Source organism: Strongylocentrotus purpuratus, unplaced genomic scaffold, assembly GCF_000002235.5.
Source record: "Strongylocentrotus purpuratus isolate Spur 01 unplaced genomic scaffold, Spur_5.0 spur5_scaffold_20, whole genome shotgun sequence".
NCBI lineage: Eukaryota > Metazoa > Echinodermata > Echinoidea > Camarodonta > Strongylocentrotidae > Strongylocentrotus > Strongylocentrotus purpuratus.
This window is the reverse complement of record NW_022145606.1, coordinates 47,599,792-47,614,887: the sequence shown is the minus strand read 5'-3', so window position 1 is coordinate 47,614,887 and position 15,096 is coordinate 47,599,792. Positions and strand designations below refer to the sequence as shown.

Genomic DNA, 15,096 nt, shown 5'->3' with positions numbered 1-15,096 from the left:
CCGTGAAAACAAAATCCAAGCGTTCTATGTGATTTGTGTTTTCACGAAATGACGGTTAAGTTAAAAGTTCATACAGAGACATTGAGTTTATTCCTATCAATTAAAAAAAAACAGCTACCAGACGAGGAAAATGTACTCTATCTCTCAGTTTGCATTATTTTATCTGTACATCAATTAAACAAAACATAATGCCGTATTTAGTGTCCATTTCGAGAATTCCATCCGCAAGGGAAAAGTCCCATACGTTTTACGCGCGCGGCTACGAGCCGTCATTTCGTGAAAACAAAATCAAAGCGTTCTATGCAATTTGTGTTTTCACGAAATGACGGATGTGTTAACAGTTCACACAGAGAAATGAAAAAGCAGCTACAGAAAGAGGAAAATGTACTCTTTCTCACAGTTTGAATTATTTTATCTGTACATCAATTAAACAAAACATTTTACCGTATTTAGTGTCCATTTCGGGAATTCCATCCACGAGAGAAAAATCCCATATGTTTTACGCGCGCAGCTACGAACCGTCACTTCGTGAAAACAAAATCATAGCGCGTCCTTGAATTTCATGTTTTCACGAAATGACGGTTATGTTGACAGCTCATTTCCCCCAAAAATATAAGAAATTATGGAAATAATTAAACATAGAACTAAACATTGAGATATGTTCTATCCCAGGATATAAACTTGAGTTACCTTTGATAAAAAGAGGTTGAGATTATGGTTTGAAACTTTGAAAGCGATTTATTCAAAACTAACTTTCTTTTAGTTGCGCGCTCTACCGTCACTTCGTGAAAACAGGGACGAATTTTTTGCAATAGAAATCTACATACATGTGGCGTATAACTCAAGGGGATTAATTTGAGTGTTTTTGTCATTGTATTTGATGGACAATTTGGGATGGATTATAATCGACATGTATTTAAAAACATACAGGGTAATTGTTCATCCAAATCATCTAACGCCTCGCACCAAATACATGAAAGCAATACATGATCATTATTATTTAAACATAATTTTATCGTAAAGTATAATTGTGTACTCCTAGTCAAAAACAGAAAAGTGAAAATAAATAAATTGCCTGATTTCTTAATTCAGTCGTACTCATTTTAGATCAGGATGCTCCAGTAATAGTGTTTCATGGAATTTGGTTTGGTCCGGGGTATTGAAGTGACACATTTTTGTATTAATATGAAAGAAGTCTGTGTGATATTTGTATACGTATTTTTAACTCGTTGTCTTTTTTTAAATCTGTTTCCATAGATCCTGGTAATCTTGCCAAAAGCCCCTTCCCCGACGCCAGGAATACATGTACGGAATTCATTCATTGTATTAATAAATATTCTATTGATCTTGTGCAATGGCCTCCATTTCGATTTTCTATTATACATGTAATACAACTGTGTGGAACATACATTAAACACAAAGGAAAAAGTGCACATGCTCATAAATAATCTTACTGGTTGCTAGTTCACTACATACTCTAAATGAACGCATAACCTATTTAGTTAACAACTATTAAGCTTAGTAAGTTTTGGGGAACTATTTTTAGTTATGTCTCTCTAAGTGCACTGTGCCATGAAAAAGAAACCCTTGTATACTATGCATTTTATTCTTTATTTGTTGTATATATTTGTATGTACAAATGTATGACAAAATAAATGCATGTACGGAAGACATTCATTGTATTATTAAATATTCTATTGATCTTGTGCAATGGCCTCCATTTCGATCTTCTATTGTGTGGAACATACATTAAACACACAAGAAAAAGTGCACATGTTCATAAATAATCTTACTGTTGCTAGGTCACTACATACTCTAAATGAACGCATAGCCTATTTAGTTAACAACTATTAAGCTTAGTAAGTGTTGGGAACTATTTTAAGTTATGTCTCTCTAACTGCACTGTGACTTGAAAAAAGAAACCCTTGTATACTGTGCATTTTATTCTTTATTTGTACATATTTGTATGTACAAATGTAGGACAAAATACATGACAAAAAAGAGAAGATTCATGCTTTAAATCAAATGAAAAGAAAGTATAAACAAAATAGAACCATTGTTGTATATTTTAATTGTGACAACCTTTTCCAGATTTTGGAGAGTCTAGGGAAGATTCAGAGCCCTTATAGAATTGCTACCTGTCTTTCATATTTTTATGTTGGAAGGGAAGATTATCAAACAAAACACTCTTTTTACAAATAATTTTGACAAATTTGACAAATATTAATAATGAGGAGGCAATCTTTGTATTCAGAGCCCTTGTAAAATCGCTACCTGTCGTTTAGAATGCTTTTGAAATTGAAGATTATCAAACAAACCTAAACGAGTAGTATTTTGAATAATAATAATAATAACTTATGATGGAACAAAGAGACTAGATATTAAATTGGAGGACTGAGGAGACAATATTGCGAGGCATTGTGAGGCAATATCCAGAGGCATTGTGAAATCGCTTTGTGTCGTTGAAACGGAAGAGTATCAAACAAAATCAAAACATTTAAGTGATGATATTTTGACGATTAGTGATAGTTACGCCTTCCGATATTATCATTTTTATTATTATTATCAGTAGTAGTAATTAGTATAAGTATAATTTGTATTATTATTGGTCTTGTTATTGTTATTGTAATTTGTATAATTATTATTACTGTTATTGTCGTTATAATCATAAACGTTGTTGTTGTTTTTTCTTTGGTGAACAAAATAACGACCACATTTCCAGCTTGTGGTGGCACGGTCAGGCTGGAAATTGATGAGGAGCAGACGATTACGTCACCATCGTATCCAGAGCCGTACGGTAACTACATGCAATGTGATTGGATAATCAGGATCGTACCAGGACGATGCATCGGCATCTCCTTCAGAGATTTCGAGCTTGAGACTAATCAGGTAGGTTCTTTTCCCGAAGTTTCACCATTCTGATGGTTCGTAATTCCAAAATATAGCTTTCCCATAGTATGGGGCTTATAATTCCGAAAAAATAAATAGGGTTCATACTTAGTAGGTAAAACAGGGACAGATGTAGGGATTACATCCGACCCCGTGTCCACTTTTGAGCCCAATGATGATGACAGTAATGATTGATAAGAGTACTCTGTCTATCAGTAGTTTATGCACTGTTGTGGTCGCTTAAATAATGCACGAGTGGAAAAGGAATTTATTTTGGTAACATGGTTGGTTAAATGTCTGGTCTGTCGGTCGATTGATACATTAGTAGGAACCTTCTTTATTGATTGTTTGATTGGTGCGGGAAATAGGCCGAATAAGTATGTTATTATTTGGTTTTCGGTAGCCTATTTATATTGATCATACTCTTTTGGTGTTATTAGTTAATAAATTTGTTGACATATTAAGTTCAATGGTTATCCTCTTTACTTTGGGATTATGTTTTTGTTTTGTCATTTTTTTATTTTTTTTCTTGTCTTGTTCCTTTCCTTTTTCCTTCTTTTGTTCTGTTTCGCTATGTTAGATTTTATGTTTTGACTTGGGTTTTTTCAGGGTATAGTCCTGTAGAAGTTTTTCAGACCTGGACAAGTTGTTAAGTAAAAGTTTTTTTTGTTGATTTGTGTTCTAGATGGTTATTGAAGTAAATTCAGCTTGGTTGCCAGCTTGGCAACCTTGGGCAATTTTTGTAATAGCCATATTAGCATAATCATCTAATTAGCATATGTGCAATTTTTAATAATATTGCTAATCTTAATCCAGGAAGCCTGAAAACAAGGAAATATGACTTTTCAAGAGTTTTCTATGACAAGGAATTCATTTATGACACCAACTTTTATTTTTAAGTAATACAATTGTCTTAAATAGCATAATTAGCATTATATATGTACAATATAATTACAAAAAGGGTTCGAATCCCTGAGACGAAACTAATGCCCTTTGGCAAGACCTTGATCCACGTATGCCACTCACAACCCTTGATCGCCTTATCGTACATGAAGCAACGGAGGCTCAAGCGAGCCGGGTAATAGTACGATAGCAGGAAAATAACATTACGTTTATTATGGGGTCTTACAATGCTCCCATGTAATGATTCGAATCAACCTATTTTTCACCTCCATTATGGAAATGAAGAGTCTAACCATGCTCGTACCAATTATATTATCCATAGGACTATGTGGAGATTGGATCTGGCTCCAACGTCGGAACAGATCTTGTCAATGGCGGGAAGCTGACCGGACATTCATTTCATCACAAGGCCATCGTGATCGAGAACAACGTGGCCTGGATACGGTTCACGAGTGACCTGGCCAATGCCCGACGTGGCTTCTCAGCAATAGTCAGGGGCCAACCCCACAATGGTAAGAACTAATTACGTCCAGCATTGACGTCACAGACGAAAATTAATGTTAGTGAATAGTTAGGGGTGCACACCCGGCCCTCGCCCCTTTAAAACCCAATTGGTGTACACTAATTACGCCACCCCCCAAAAAAAACGCAACCCTCTTTTCATGTTCATCCCAAAAGGCACCTGAATTTGTGATTTTTTTTCCCTATAACATTGTTTTCGGCATTATAGCCCTTCTCTACAAAATACTTCAACTAACCCTGGACTACTTATTGGCAAATATTAAAAATGGAAGAGTGATTGGACAGAAGGAAGAAATTCCTTGAAAGCTGTAAACACCGAAATCGGAAGCGTAGCTAGAACTTAGTATTGTGGTAGCACCGTGATCACCTTATGAGGAGGATATGTGCACTATACTGTTAATTAATTTAACACTATAAAATTGTAACATTTCTTATTTCTAATTGAAGGTTGTGGTGGCACAATAAACATCTCTAACGATGGATATATCGTGGTCGCCTTCCCCCTCTTCCCCGACCTCGGTTACTGGGTTAACCTCAACTGCATCTGGAAGTTCACGGGATCTGAGGGCCGCACGCTCTCAGTCATATTCAAAGACTTCGCCACTGAGGAGACATACGACACAGTGAGCGCTGGCTACGGGAGCAGCCCGGCTCGCGATGGATCCAACTATGTGATCAACAGCGCCAGTGGTAGTGGACTGCCAGAGCCGGCAGGGTTCGATACCCCTTCCAATGAAGCTTGGATCTACTTCCGATCCGACAGCTTTATCACCAATCGCGGTTTCAAAGTAGAAGTATCAGATACATCGATCAGGCGTAAGTATGAGAAAGAATTGTATTATTAACATTATTAATATTATTATATTATCATCGTAGTCTAATGATCTAATCCCTCGACTAGGAATACAAAATCATGGGTTCGATCCAAAGCAAGGCACTTATGTGCTCGAGCAAGGCATTTTTTTTCTGCATTGCTCCTCTTCACCAAGGTGTTGGATTGGTACCCGGTAGGTTGCGAACGTAAATGCGCTTGGATATTAAGCACATGCGCCATTAAAGAGCCACTGCCAGGAATGCTCCACAAAGGTAGTGGGGAGTGTACACTGTACAGTGCAGAATCGTAACAGAATCCCGAGTCCGGGGTAATAATACTTTTGTCTGTACATTATAATTATTATAATTATCATCATCACCTATTTAATTTTTCGTATAATTAACAAATTGGTAATAACATAACTTGTACCAATATATGACAGGAGCTGGAAATGAATCTAACCGCTTTTGCCCTCAGGTACACATATCCATCACATAGAACGGGAATAACATGACAGTGCAATATATAAAACAGTTGTTATTAATCAGAAGTTACTTTCTCTTGTATGTTAATAAACTGAAGTTCATACTTGCTCGACATATGATCTTGCTCCTCTCCTGCTTACGTCATCCGCCCCCCTCTCTCTCTCTCTCTCTCTCTCTCTCTTCCAGCTGCCAACTTTACACCTGAGATTCTTCCTACCAAGGAGCCTGACACAGGTAAGTTCTGAACGACATTCGGGACATTATGAGCAATGTTATAAATTAATAAAGGCCCATTCACCTATGGCACGTTTGGTTAAAAAGGGTATATGTGCGTAACAATGCTATAGTCCCAAACGTAGTTACTTTTTGTGTTTGTTTACAAGGTACATAAATGGGAGGTGCAGTAGCTGAAAGCCTTGTTGAGATTAACTACGTCATATTTAAAGGTCGGGTGATATCTAAATATAAGTTGATTTCTGTTGATGTGCAGGGCAGCATACAACTCATATTTAGTTTTTTAAACATCTAAATATATTTCATAGATTTTTAAATATTTGTTCAAATAATTTTCTGAGACGTGCTAAGCTGCACCCTAAAAAAATGCTCCAGATCTCACTCATCTTGTGACATCATCTGTCAATCATTAGTGAGCTAACAAGAGACAGTGGTATGTAACTTCGCCCAGCTCAGCACATGCTCACAAAAGAATTGCATTCGTTCATACAATACCTCCACATTACCTTTCTTTTCGTGGTGATGCTACAGCACGTCTGACATAGCAACTCTTATGTTAGTATTGTATGTTCTCTTGTAAACAGGTGGTCATCTCTGGTAAAGATACATACCACTGTCCATTGTTAGCTCACTAATGCTTGACAGATACCGTCACAAGATGAATGAGATCTGGAGCATTTTTCTAGGGTGGAGCTTAGCAGGGCTGAGAAAATTATTTCTAAAAATATTTCAAAATCTATGATATATATTGAGTTGTATGCAGCCCTGCACATCAACAGGAACCAACTTACATTTGGATGTCACCCGACCTTTAAACGAGCCTCAGGTAGGCCCCCCACGGTAAACCGTAGTATATCTGTGTGAACAAGACTTGAGTGGAAATAACAACTGTTCTGCGACGTTTCACCAGTTCTTAAAGGTTTCTTCAGGCTGTCTGATTCCCGTTCTGGGGAACCCAGTCTTTTTGTTCTCATCTGATCTTCGATCCGTGAAGGGCACGTGAAGGCCAAATAAAGCCATTAGGAACTGAGGTTAATTACCTGTCGTTTGTATAGTTGGTCAATAACATTCAATTTTCGACTGGACTTTGTTTTAGCTTGCGACATTTCACGTCCACTTCGGGATGCTTCAACAGGCCACTTGGTCTTTGGTGGCAAATCCCTTGACATTTCCCACCACTTTCCTCGACCCCGTCACTGGGCAACGACATTTGCCACCAAAGACCAGTCGGCCGGATGCAGCGTCCTGGAGTTGACGTGAAAGTAAGTCCAGTTGATTTGTTTATAACATGTGATGTTAATAATCCAATACCTGCATGATTGAGAACATTCATAGACAATTCCGAAGTTCTGGTCATGTGATTGCATTGTGAACGAAACGTTGTGGAATCTATTGGAAAAGGTTGATCATCTAGCATATAAGTATTGGTGTGTACTGCAAGGTTCTGGAATCATCAAAATGATAACAAATTTGGCCCTGGTAATTTGGTCTTGGTAAAGTTACAAGCACTGTACACAGAAAGATGTATTTGGGACTACACGACACGTGCGCGTTATCTATTTGGTCCAAATATATAATTTACCAAATATATCAATTAGTAGACGGTTTCCCGGCAAAATTTATTTCATCAAGTTTTAGTCAAAACATATTCTTTCACATGATTGGTAATGAGAGCTTCCATTTCATTTTTTGAGAGGGGGGCGTTTCCAAAACTGGTGTATACCTTTAGGTTAACTCGAAGGTTTGTAATTACAAAAATTCGTTACTCGAATGTTCGTAATTCTAAAGGTTCATAATTCTGAAGGTTCATAATTCTGAAGGTTCTTAATTCCAAAATTGAAAGGGGGTTCATAGCTTGTAAAATGAAATACGGTTCGTAATTCTGAAAATGAAATGGGATTCATATTCCGAAGGTTACTTGTGCCGAAAATTACATATATTTATAAGCCCTTTATTGTTATTCGGAATGGCTAATTGCCAATCTTCAGAATAACGACCGTGTTTGATTTTCTGAATTAATACAAACCTTCTGAATAACCTACCCTATTTAACTTTTGGAACTATGAACTTTCGGAATATCGCAACAAATGTTCATAATTTTTGTTCTGGACTTACGGAACCAAGGAATAATGAAAAAAAGAGTGTCTCCCAAAACTGGCGGAACATCGCGGAGCACTTACGAGTACTTCCAGTAATTGATTTATAAAATCGCTAGTAAATTCTACCTGATTAAAAATGGTACTTTGATACCTCCGTTGATACCTCGGTAACTGAGGAGATCAACTCCGGATCGACAAGAAGCCAGATAAAATATCATACATTGATTTCCTGATTCATTTATATTGATTAAGTTTTGAGCTTTTGAATTAATTTTTAAGCGCCTTAATTAGGCATCGCTAAAGATGGAGATATGCGCTTTATTGTCATTTTTAATAATTTGTATTGTTATTATTATTATTATTATCATCATCATCATTATTATTAAAATCAAAACATTAAAGTAAGCAGCTTGTCTTCTAGGTCTAGAGTCTAATGATTCAATATACACCTCTGCTACTATACCTTCTCTAATCCAATTCAGATTGTGGTGGCGAGGTCGTAGGAGGATTCTTCACTACCAAGCTGGTGATTGACTCACCCGGTGGTTCTACGTACAGAAAATTCCTTGACTGTTTGTGGGAGATCGAGATTCCTTTTGGTGGCCAAATCCGCCTCTTTTTCCCGCAGTTCCTAACCGAGCAATACCGCGACATCGTCATCGTTGGCAACGGAACGGATACCGAAGACAACGAGAGCATTTTTATCACTCACAGCGGCCGAAAGAAGCCTAAAGAAGTCCTAACATACGCTCAGAATCTTTGGGTCCGGTTCATGACAGATTCCGACTATGAATTATCCGGTTGGACCATGGTCGTGGAAGCAATACCCTATACAAGTAGGTCTCTCGTCATTTAAGGCTCGTCCAGCTATAGTGCGGTGAACAGGCGCAAAAACACACCGCCGCGTTTTTTTGTTTAGGTGTAATTGAATGGCAACTGCGCTCAACAAAGGACTTGCGGGCAATGGGGTACCGAGGGGACGGGCTTGGGGGGGGGGAATAACATTCAAACGTGGTTTATTTTAAATTCAATACCAGTGATTTTGAAATGACATGATTTTCCGGGCTATTTTCTTGTCGTCAATATCCGCATCCTCCCCCCCCCCCCTTAAAAAAACAATTGCCCATTACACCACCTGGTGGTGATGCGGATTTGTTTCTGACCCCAAAACGGTGTGTCATTGCGACACTGCTCGTGCGCATTCACTGAATTCTGTGTTATAAAATACATAAATATGAAGCATATTACACTTTATGTCACCTTAAAAAAAACGTCGTGGTTTTGCCGCGTTATATCTGAACGAGCCTTTAGTAATCATTTCGTCGATAGCACTTGTGAAAATAACCCAAAATATCGGCAATAGGCCATTTTCGTAATGTAATCAAATTTAATGCATAAATCTTTGTCAAGTGCCTAGTTACAAATTATTTTGTTCACCTGTTACGAATAATTGTATTTCAATAGTCAGAATGCGAATTGCATGCATTACTTGTTGTTAGGTAGGGCAAGCCATTATGTTTGTCGTACCTAGCAACAACAAATGTATGCAATTTGCATTCTGCTTATTAAAATACATTTATTCGTAACACCAGAACGAAATAATTTGTAATGAGACACTGATCAAGGACTTATGCAATACAATTTTTTTACATTAAGAAAATTACCTTTTCGTTTAAACATGGAAAGTCCCACTCTTCATTTCAGAATAATCACCGCTAAAGCTGTTGGAGCGCTAATTCTCGAATACTTTTTGTTTGCCCTTTTGAAAATTATACTTACAACTTTGTGTCAGAATACTGATTGCATTACTTTCAGGAGCACTTAATGAGCATTCGATTGTCTGGATGAGTTTTTATAGTAATGACCTTTGTTTGCCCATGCGCAGATAGTGCCTATGAATTGACTTATTGCGTCACGATATGCGTCTATCAACCTCATGAGGACAATGAAGGCAAAATAATCTTGAAACTTATCTATTTGATTTGGCATATAATTAACTGTTCTCTTTCATTTTGGTATGTTCTATCTTACTCTTGTTGTTCTCTTGGGTATATGGCAGAGGCTTTTAGTGCAATTCCATCTTTTTCACTAGTGCGTCTTGAGCATTTGACTTCGTAAAATGACACCTCGTGTGCAACGGCAAATAGATTGTTGATTCTCTAGTGGTACTTTCTTCACAATTCGAATTTGTAAATATATATAGTAGGAGACCAGCCTGTAGTTCCCGTGACCAATCTCTGGGAACAAAGGTCTGAAAGTGTTTTTGTGTTCCCTGATGAATACCGAACAATTTTGACTTGGGCTGCCCCCTTGAAAATCCCGGGCATTTTCGTGAGGGGTCAACAAAGGTCACACAGGGATAGAAATTCAAATAGTTCCAATCTTGTCAATATGCATATCAAATTACTTGTCTGGTCATGAGGATTCCAAAAATATATAGTTTGCTATACCTCCGACCTTAAATAAGGGCGCTATGGTAAAAAATGTTGAAAGGTCAACACACTTTTGACTAATGGTCAAATTCACCAACACAATGAACCTTATTCAATTGCATATCAAATTACTCGTCTGGTCATAAGGATTCCAGAAATGTATAGGTTGTTATACCTCCGACCTCAAATGAGGGCGCTATGGTCAAAAAGGTAAATGCACTTTAGAAATTCACATACACAGTTAACATCGTCCGATTCTAATGATGTAAATGTATAATAATATGTTTTCTGACATAACAAAATCAACTAAGCAACTCTTAAAATCAAAAGTGGTTGCCATAACCTTGAAATTTCCCTCAAACCCATGGATAAGAAGTTGCTAGATGTTTGTCACCGAAACGGCAGCCATTTTGAATGTACATGGTCAAGTTAAGCACTTTTACTTTTGAAAGTTTAATAGTTGAATTTGCCATGTCAGAAAACATATTATAGACCCTTAAATCATTAGAATCGGACAATGTTAACTGTGTTGGTAAATTTCTAAAGTGCATTGACCTTTTTTTACCATAGCGCCCTCATTTAAGGTCGGAGGTATAACAAACTATACATTTTGGGAATCTTTATGACCAGACGAGTAATTTGATATGCAATTTGATAAGGTTAACTGTGTTGGTGAATTCGACCACCGGTCAAAAGTGTGTTGACCTTTCAACGTTTTTTACTATAGCGCCCTTATTTGAGGTCAGAGGTATAGCAAACTATACATTTTTGGAATCCTCATGGCCAGACGAGTAATGTGATATGCATATCGACACGATTAAAATATATTTGAATTTCTACCCTGTATGACCTTTGTTGACCCCTCACGGAAATGCCCGGGATTTTCAAGGGGGCAGCCCAAGTCAAAATGGTTCGGTATTCATCAGGGAACACAAAAACACTTTCAAACCTTTGTTCCCAGAGATTGGTCACGGGACCTACAGGCTGGTCTCCTACTAATATGGAAGGAGGCTGCAGCTGGATAAGTGAATTAAATATTTTCAAGGTGGTAACCCAATTTGCCGAGTGATGCTTTATTTTACCGTTGCCGCAGGCCCGGTCCCCCCCCCCCCCCCCCCCCCACTCAGTGTTATTTAGGGTACGCATATGCTTGTTCCCTCTTTTTGAAAGCACCCCCTATCTGAGGACTGCCAACATTTTCGAACCCCCCTTTCGCGGGCTTTTCCTGCCTTGGAGACCCCCCTAAATCAGGAAAAATGCTCTATGTACCCCCTAAATTCGGAATTATTTCTCAGGAGTCCAAAGAGATGAGAGAAAAAAAGAAAAAATACCCCCTTTTAAAGAAATCTCCGGGTGAAAAGTGAAATACACCCCTTTTTTTACAATTCTCGGGCAGGACTTTGTCGCACGAAAAGTACCCCTTTACCGGACATTTTGGCAACACGCATGCGGTCATTCCGACCTCTGAGTGTGTGGGGGGGGGGGGGGGCGCAAGCCGAGGTTCAAGAATAATAACGGCATGATGGAAATTCTTAATTTGGAGGTGAATATATTGAACAAAGATATGCATGCAAAAATTGTGTTAAACAACATATAGAGTATTTGTGATTTCATGACTGACTTACGTATTTGGATTCAGGCCCGAACTACGTGACATTTAGGTTACCTCAAAAAAACATTTATACTTTTTTTTTTAAATTTAGAGTAAATCCCTTTATTTCCAAGGATTTATAGCCTATATAAATACTAACAATGAACTCAAATAATGTGCGAGTGGCAAAATTATTATAAAAAATATTAAAAATGTTCGTAAATGGAGTTATGACCTGTAATAGTTGAAACTGCTTTACTTCCAATATGTATCCATGATAGGTGCTGCATTTTAATCTGTTATTTATATTTTCCTCTCATTCTATCTTGATTATACTGTTATTTCATTGCTTTTTTTTCCTTCATTATTACAAACGGAACGGGACAAAATCAAGCTTACCTCAATATCATGTCATGTATATACAGTGGTTAATTGTTTTTAACAAACTTGAGACCAATGAAATGACCTTGTTCCAGTGAAACCTTCTTATACCCGGTCCAGGGCTAGAAACAACAAAAAACAAATAGCTGGGATCGACAAATCACCTTGACCTTGTTTATAACGAGGGTTTGTTATTCTTCACTTTGAGGATTGGCACACTATTATATACAGCAACCACGCAAGCTATATGCATATACACTTCTCATTATTTGAATTTTTTAGAGGGCTTTTCTTTCTGTTTCATGGTAACAACTTCTTAAAGGCACACCATCGGCAGCTTCCATATATAATGTTGTTATGTCATAATTTAAAATAACACCTTACTTGTAGGAATAATATGTGTCTAGCCTACAAAGGCCTACAAGTATCCCACACAGGAAAATTGGATGTCCCACCAATAATTTACTTAACCCCAGTCTGCAAGGGAAATTTATGATGATGAGCTTTCCTTATGTGGCGGTTGGTGAAGGATAAAGTGCTTTACACAGGCCTGTTGGTCGGAAAATGCAGGCGACTCTCACTATTGGTTGGTAACGCCCGAATGTTTTCAAATTCCTAACGAGAAACCATGTTATGATTACTTTCATCTTCAGATTGCAGTGGTCACCTCTCCATCCCACCCGAAGGCTCCATCACAATCGGTTCGCCAAACTTCCCCAACAACTACAACAATGGAGAGACATGTTACTATCATATCATCGGTGCCCCTGGTAAAAGGATACTGGTCAATTTTCTGGAGTTTAACACGGAACGAGATTTCCAAGACGTTATGAACATCGGAGACGGATGCTTCCTGGAGAGCGGGGATATCATTGTCAGAAACCACAGTGGCCATGGCTTACCAGATCCTGGTAGATACTTCTCCCGCAAAAACGCAGTATGGATGACTTTCCAAACCAGTGAGTTTAGCGATGACAAGGGATGGCTCATCAACTTTGCCGACGCCGGAACCCCCGTTTGTAAGAACAAGACTGTCTTTCTATCTTTCGTCCTACATTCTCTTCCTATTTCTCCTCCTCCTCCTCCTACTCCTTCCCCTACTTCTTTTTCTCTAGTGTGTTGACTTCACAATTAATCGTTGTTGATATTTAAACTCATTTTCTTTCTTTCTTTTCCGTATTGTTCTGAAACTTTGCTCATATTATCTTAATCTTACGATTGTGGATTGTCGATATCCCCTGCGCATACCATGCATAAATGATCGCGTGTATGCCTATATCGCCATTGAATATGAGAGTTTATTCATTTTTCCATATGAAACGTATTCAAGTTATTTTGTCATTGTAGTGTTCGCACATTTAAAACAGTGACGTCAAAGTACAGTGAAATTGCATGAGGTTGATTTTTTAAATAGTTGCAATCTTACCTTAGTAGTTCTTCGTTCAACTTGTGTCTTTATGCTCAATGAAATTTTCATCTTTTAAATCCCTTTTTTGTTATGTTTGTTTTCTATTAAATATTCGTGGCCTTTTCCTTCAGATGACGTTGGCGCTCCCTGCGAGGGGTTCGTGCGTGTGGCTGAGGAACGCGTCATTGAGGGCAGTGTCCCGTAAAGATAGGAAGAAACAGAAACTGTTTGCGATAAACAGGGTGAGTTTGGAAAAGAGTCATCTTAATTTTATTCTTTATGACTTAACGATAATAACAACGATGATAATGATAACAATGATTGTGATGATAATCATCATCATCATCATCATCATTATTATTATAATGGTAATACAAAATAATGATTTTATTGTTACTAAGGATAATAATAGTACTACTACTACTACTAATTATAATAATAATAATAATCATCATCATCATTACCATCACCATCGGCTCACCACTCATAAAGCAGTTCTCCCCATGCAAGGGGGATAGTAAAAAAAATTGTCACCCTCTGACGTCACATAGGGCCTTCAAAAAGTAGAAAAGGGGTCGCTGTTTTAGTTAAAAAACATGTATGTTTGATTTCATGATGTGTCCTTAACCGATCCATAAACAAGAAAAAAGGCCCATGCGGAATATGGGATTGGACTTATCGTGGGCCAATCCTTGTTATTCTCGTTAACCATTTTGTTCTTCCGTTATTTTCATTCTGTCCTTATTTAGGGTCACTTCAATCATAGAGACACAAATGTCCATCGGTCGATGTATAGAAAATCAAGGAAGAAACAAAAGCGTTTTGTAAAAACCAGCTACACATTCTCATTGGTTTGTATGATTCCGTGCATGGAGATATTTTATTTAGAGGTTCCGACGTACGTAGTTAGTTTTAGTGGTTTCAAAGCACAGCTCGACAGGAGCTTTGTAGATGCAGTTTCCTTTATTCTTGCATTACGAACATTTCAGACTAGGTAACATGAGTCTGAGTTACCGACTGCCTCTTTTCATTGATAATTTGCAATCTTGTAATATTATTGCTTGACACATTAAAATACAAACACAAAAAAGGGATCGTTTAAGAACATTGTACCAGGATGAGGAGGAGAATAATGTATTAACTGCTCATGCCAATTGAGATTATATCCTAAAATCAGAATTCTAATTCAAAGAACAAACTTCCAATGACGTAAGCAAATGGTTGGCAAATCTTTTCGTAGAAATATCATGTGTAAAAAAGCCTTTTCTCACATGAGTGTATATGTGACTCATTGAGGATTGGCCCTAGAAAATGTAAATCATATCGATAAGCTTAGAC

General features: G+C 37.6%; 1 protein-coding gene across 1 annotated transcript; it reads left to right on the top strand.

Moving 5' to 3' along the window:
• Positions 1 to 1,262: 1,262 nt before the first annotated feature.
• On the top strand, positions 1,263 to 14,858 carry LOC583336 (cubilin-like). Its single transcript, XM_030994013.1, has 8 exons — positions 1,263 to 1,305; positions 2,723 to 2,889; positions 4,115 to 4,304; positions 4,762 to 5,130; positions 8,429 to 8,782; positions 13,004 to 13,369; positions 13,890 to 14,000; positions 14,508 to 14,858. Exons 2-7 carry the CDS (start codon positions 2,806 to 2,808, stop codon positions 13,961 to 13,963), a joined length of 1,437 nt encoding a protein of 478 aa, XP_030849873.1. The 5' UTR covers positions 1,263 to 1,305; positions 2,723 to 2,805; the 3' UTR covers positions 13,964 to 14,000; positions 14,508 to 14,858.
• Positions 14,859 to 15,096: the final 238 nt, after the last annotated feature.

What these genes read in the sequence shown, in the direction of transcription:
- LOC583336 (XM_030994013.1), top strand. Translation starts at nt 2,806, where the DNA reads ATGCAATGTGATTGGATAATCAGGATCGTACCAGGACGATGCATCGGC. An exon ending in CAGGGGCCAACCCCACAATG is followed by an intron (nt 4,305 to 4,761) that starts GTAAGAACTAAT and finishes TTCTAATTGAAG; the next exon opens with GTTGTGGTGGCACAATAAAC. An exon ending in ATCAGATACATCGATCAGGC is followed by an intron (nt 5,131 to 8,428) that starts GTAAGTATGAGA and finishes AATCCAATTCAG; the next exon opens with ATTGTGGTGGCGAGGTCGTA.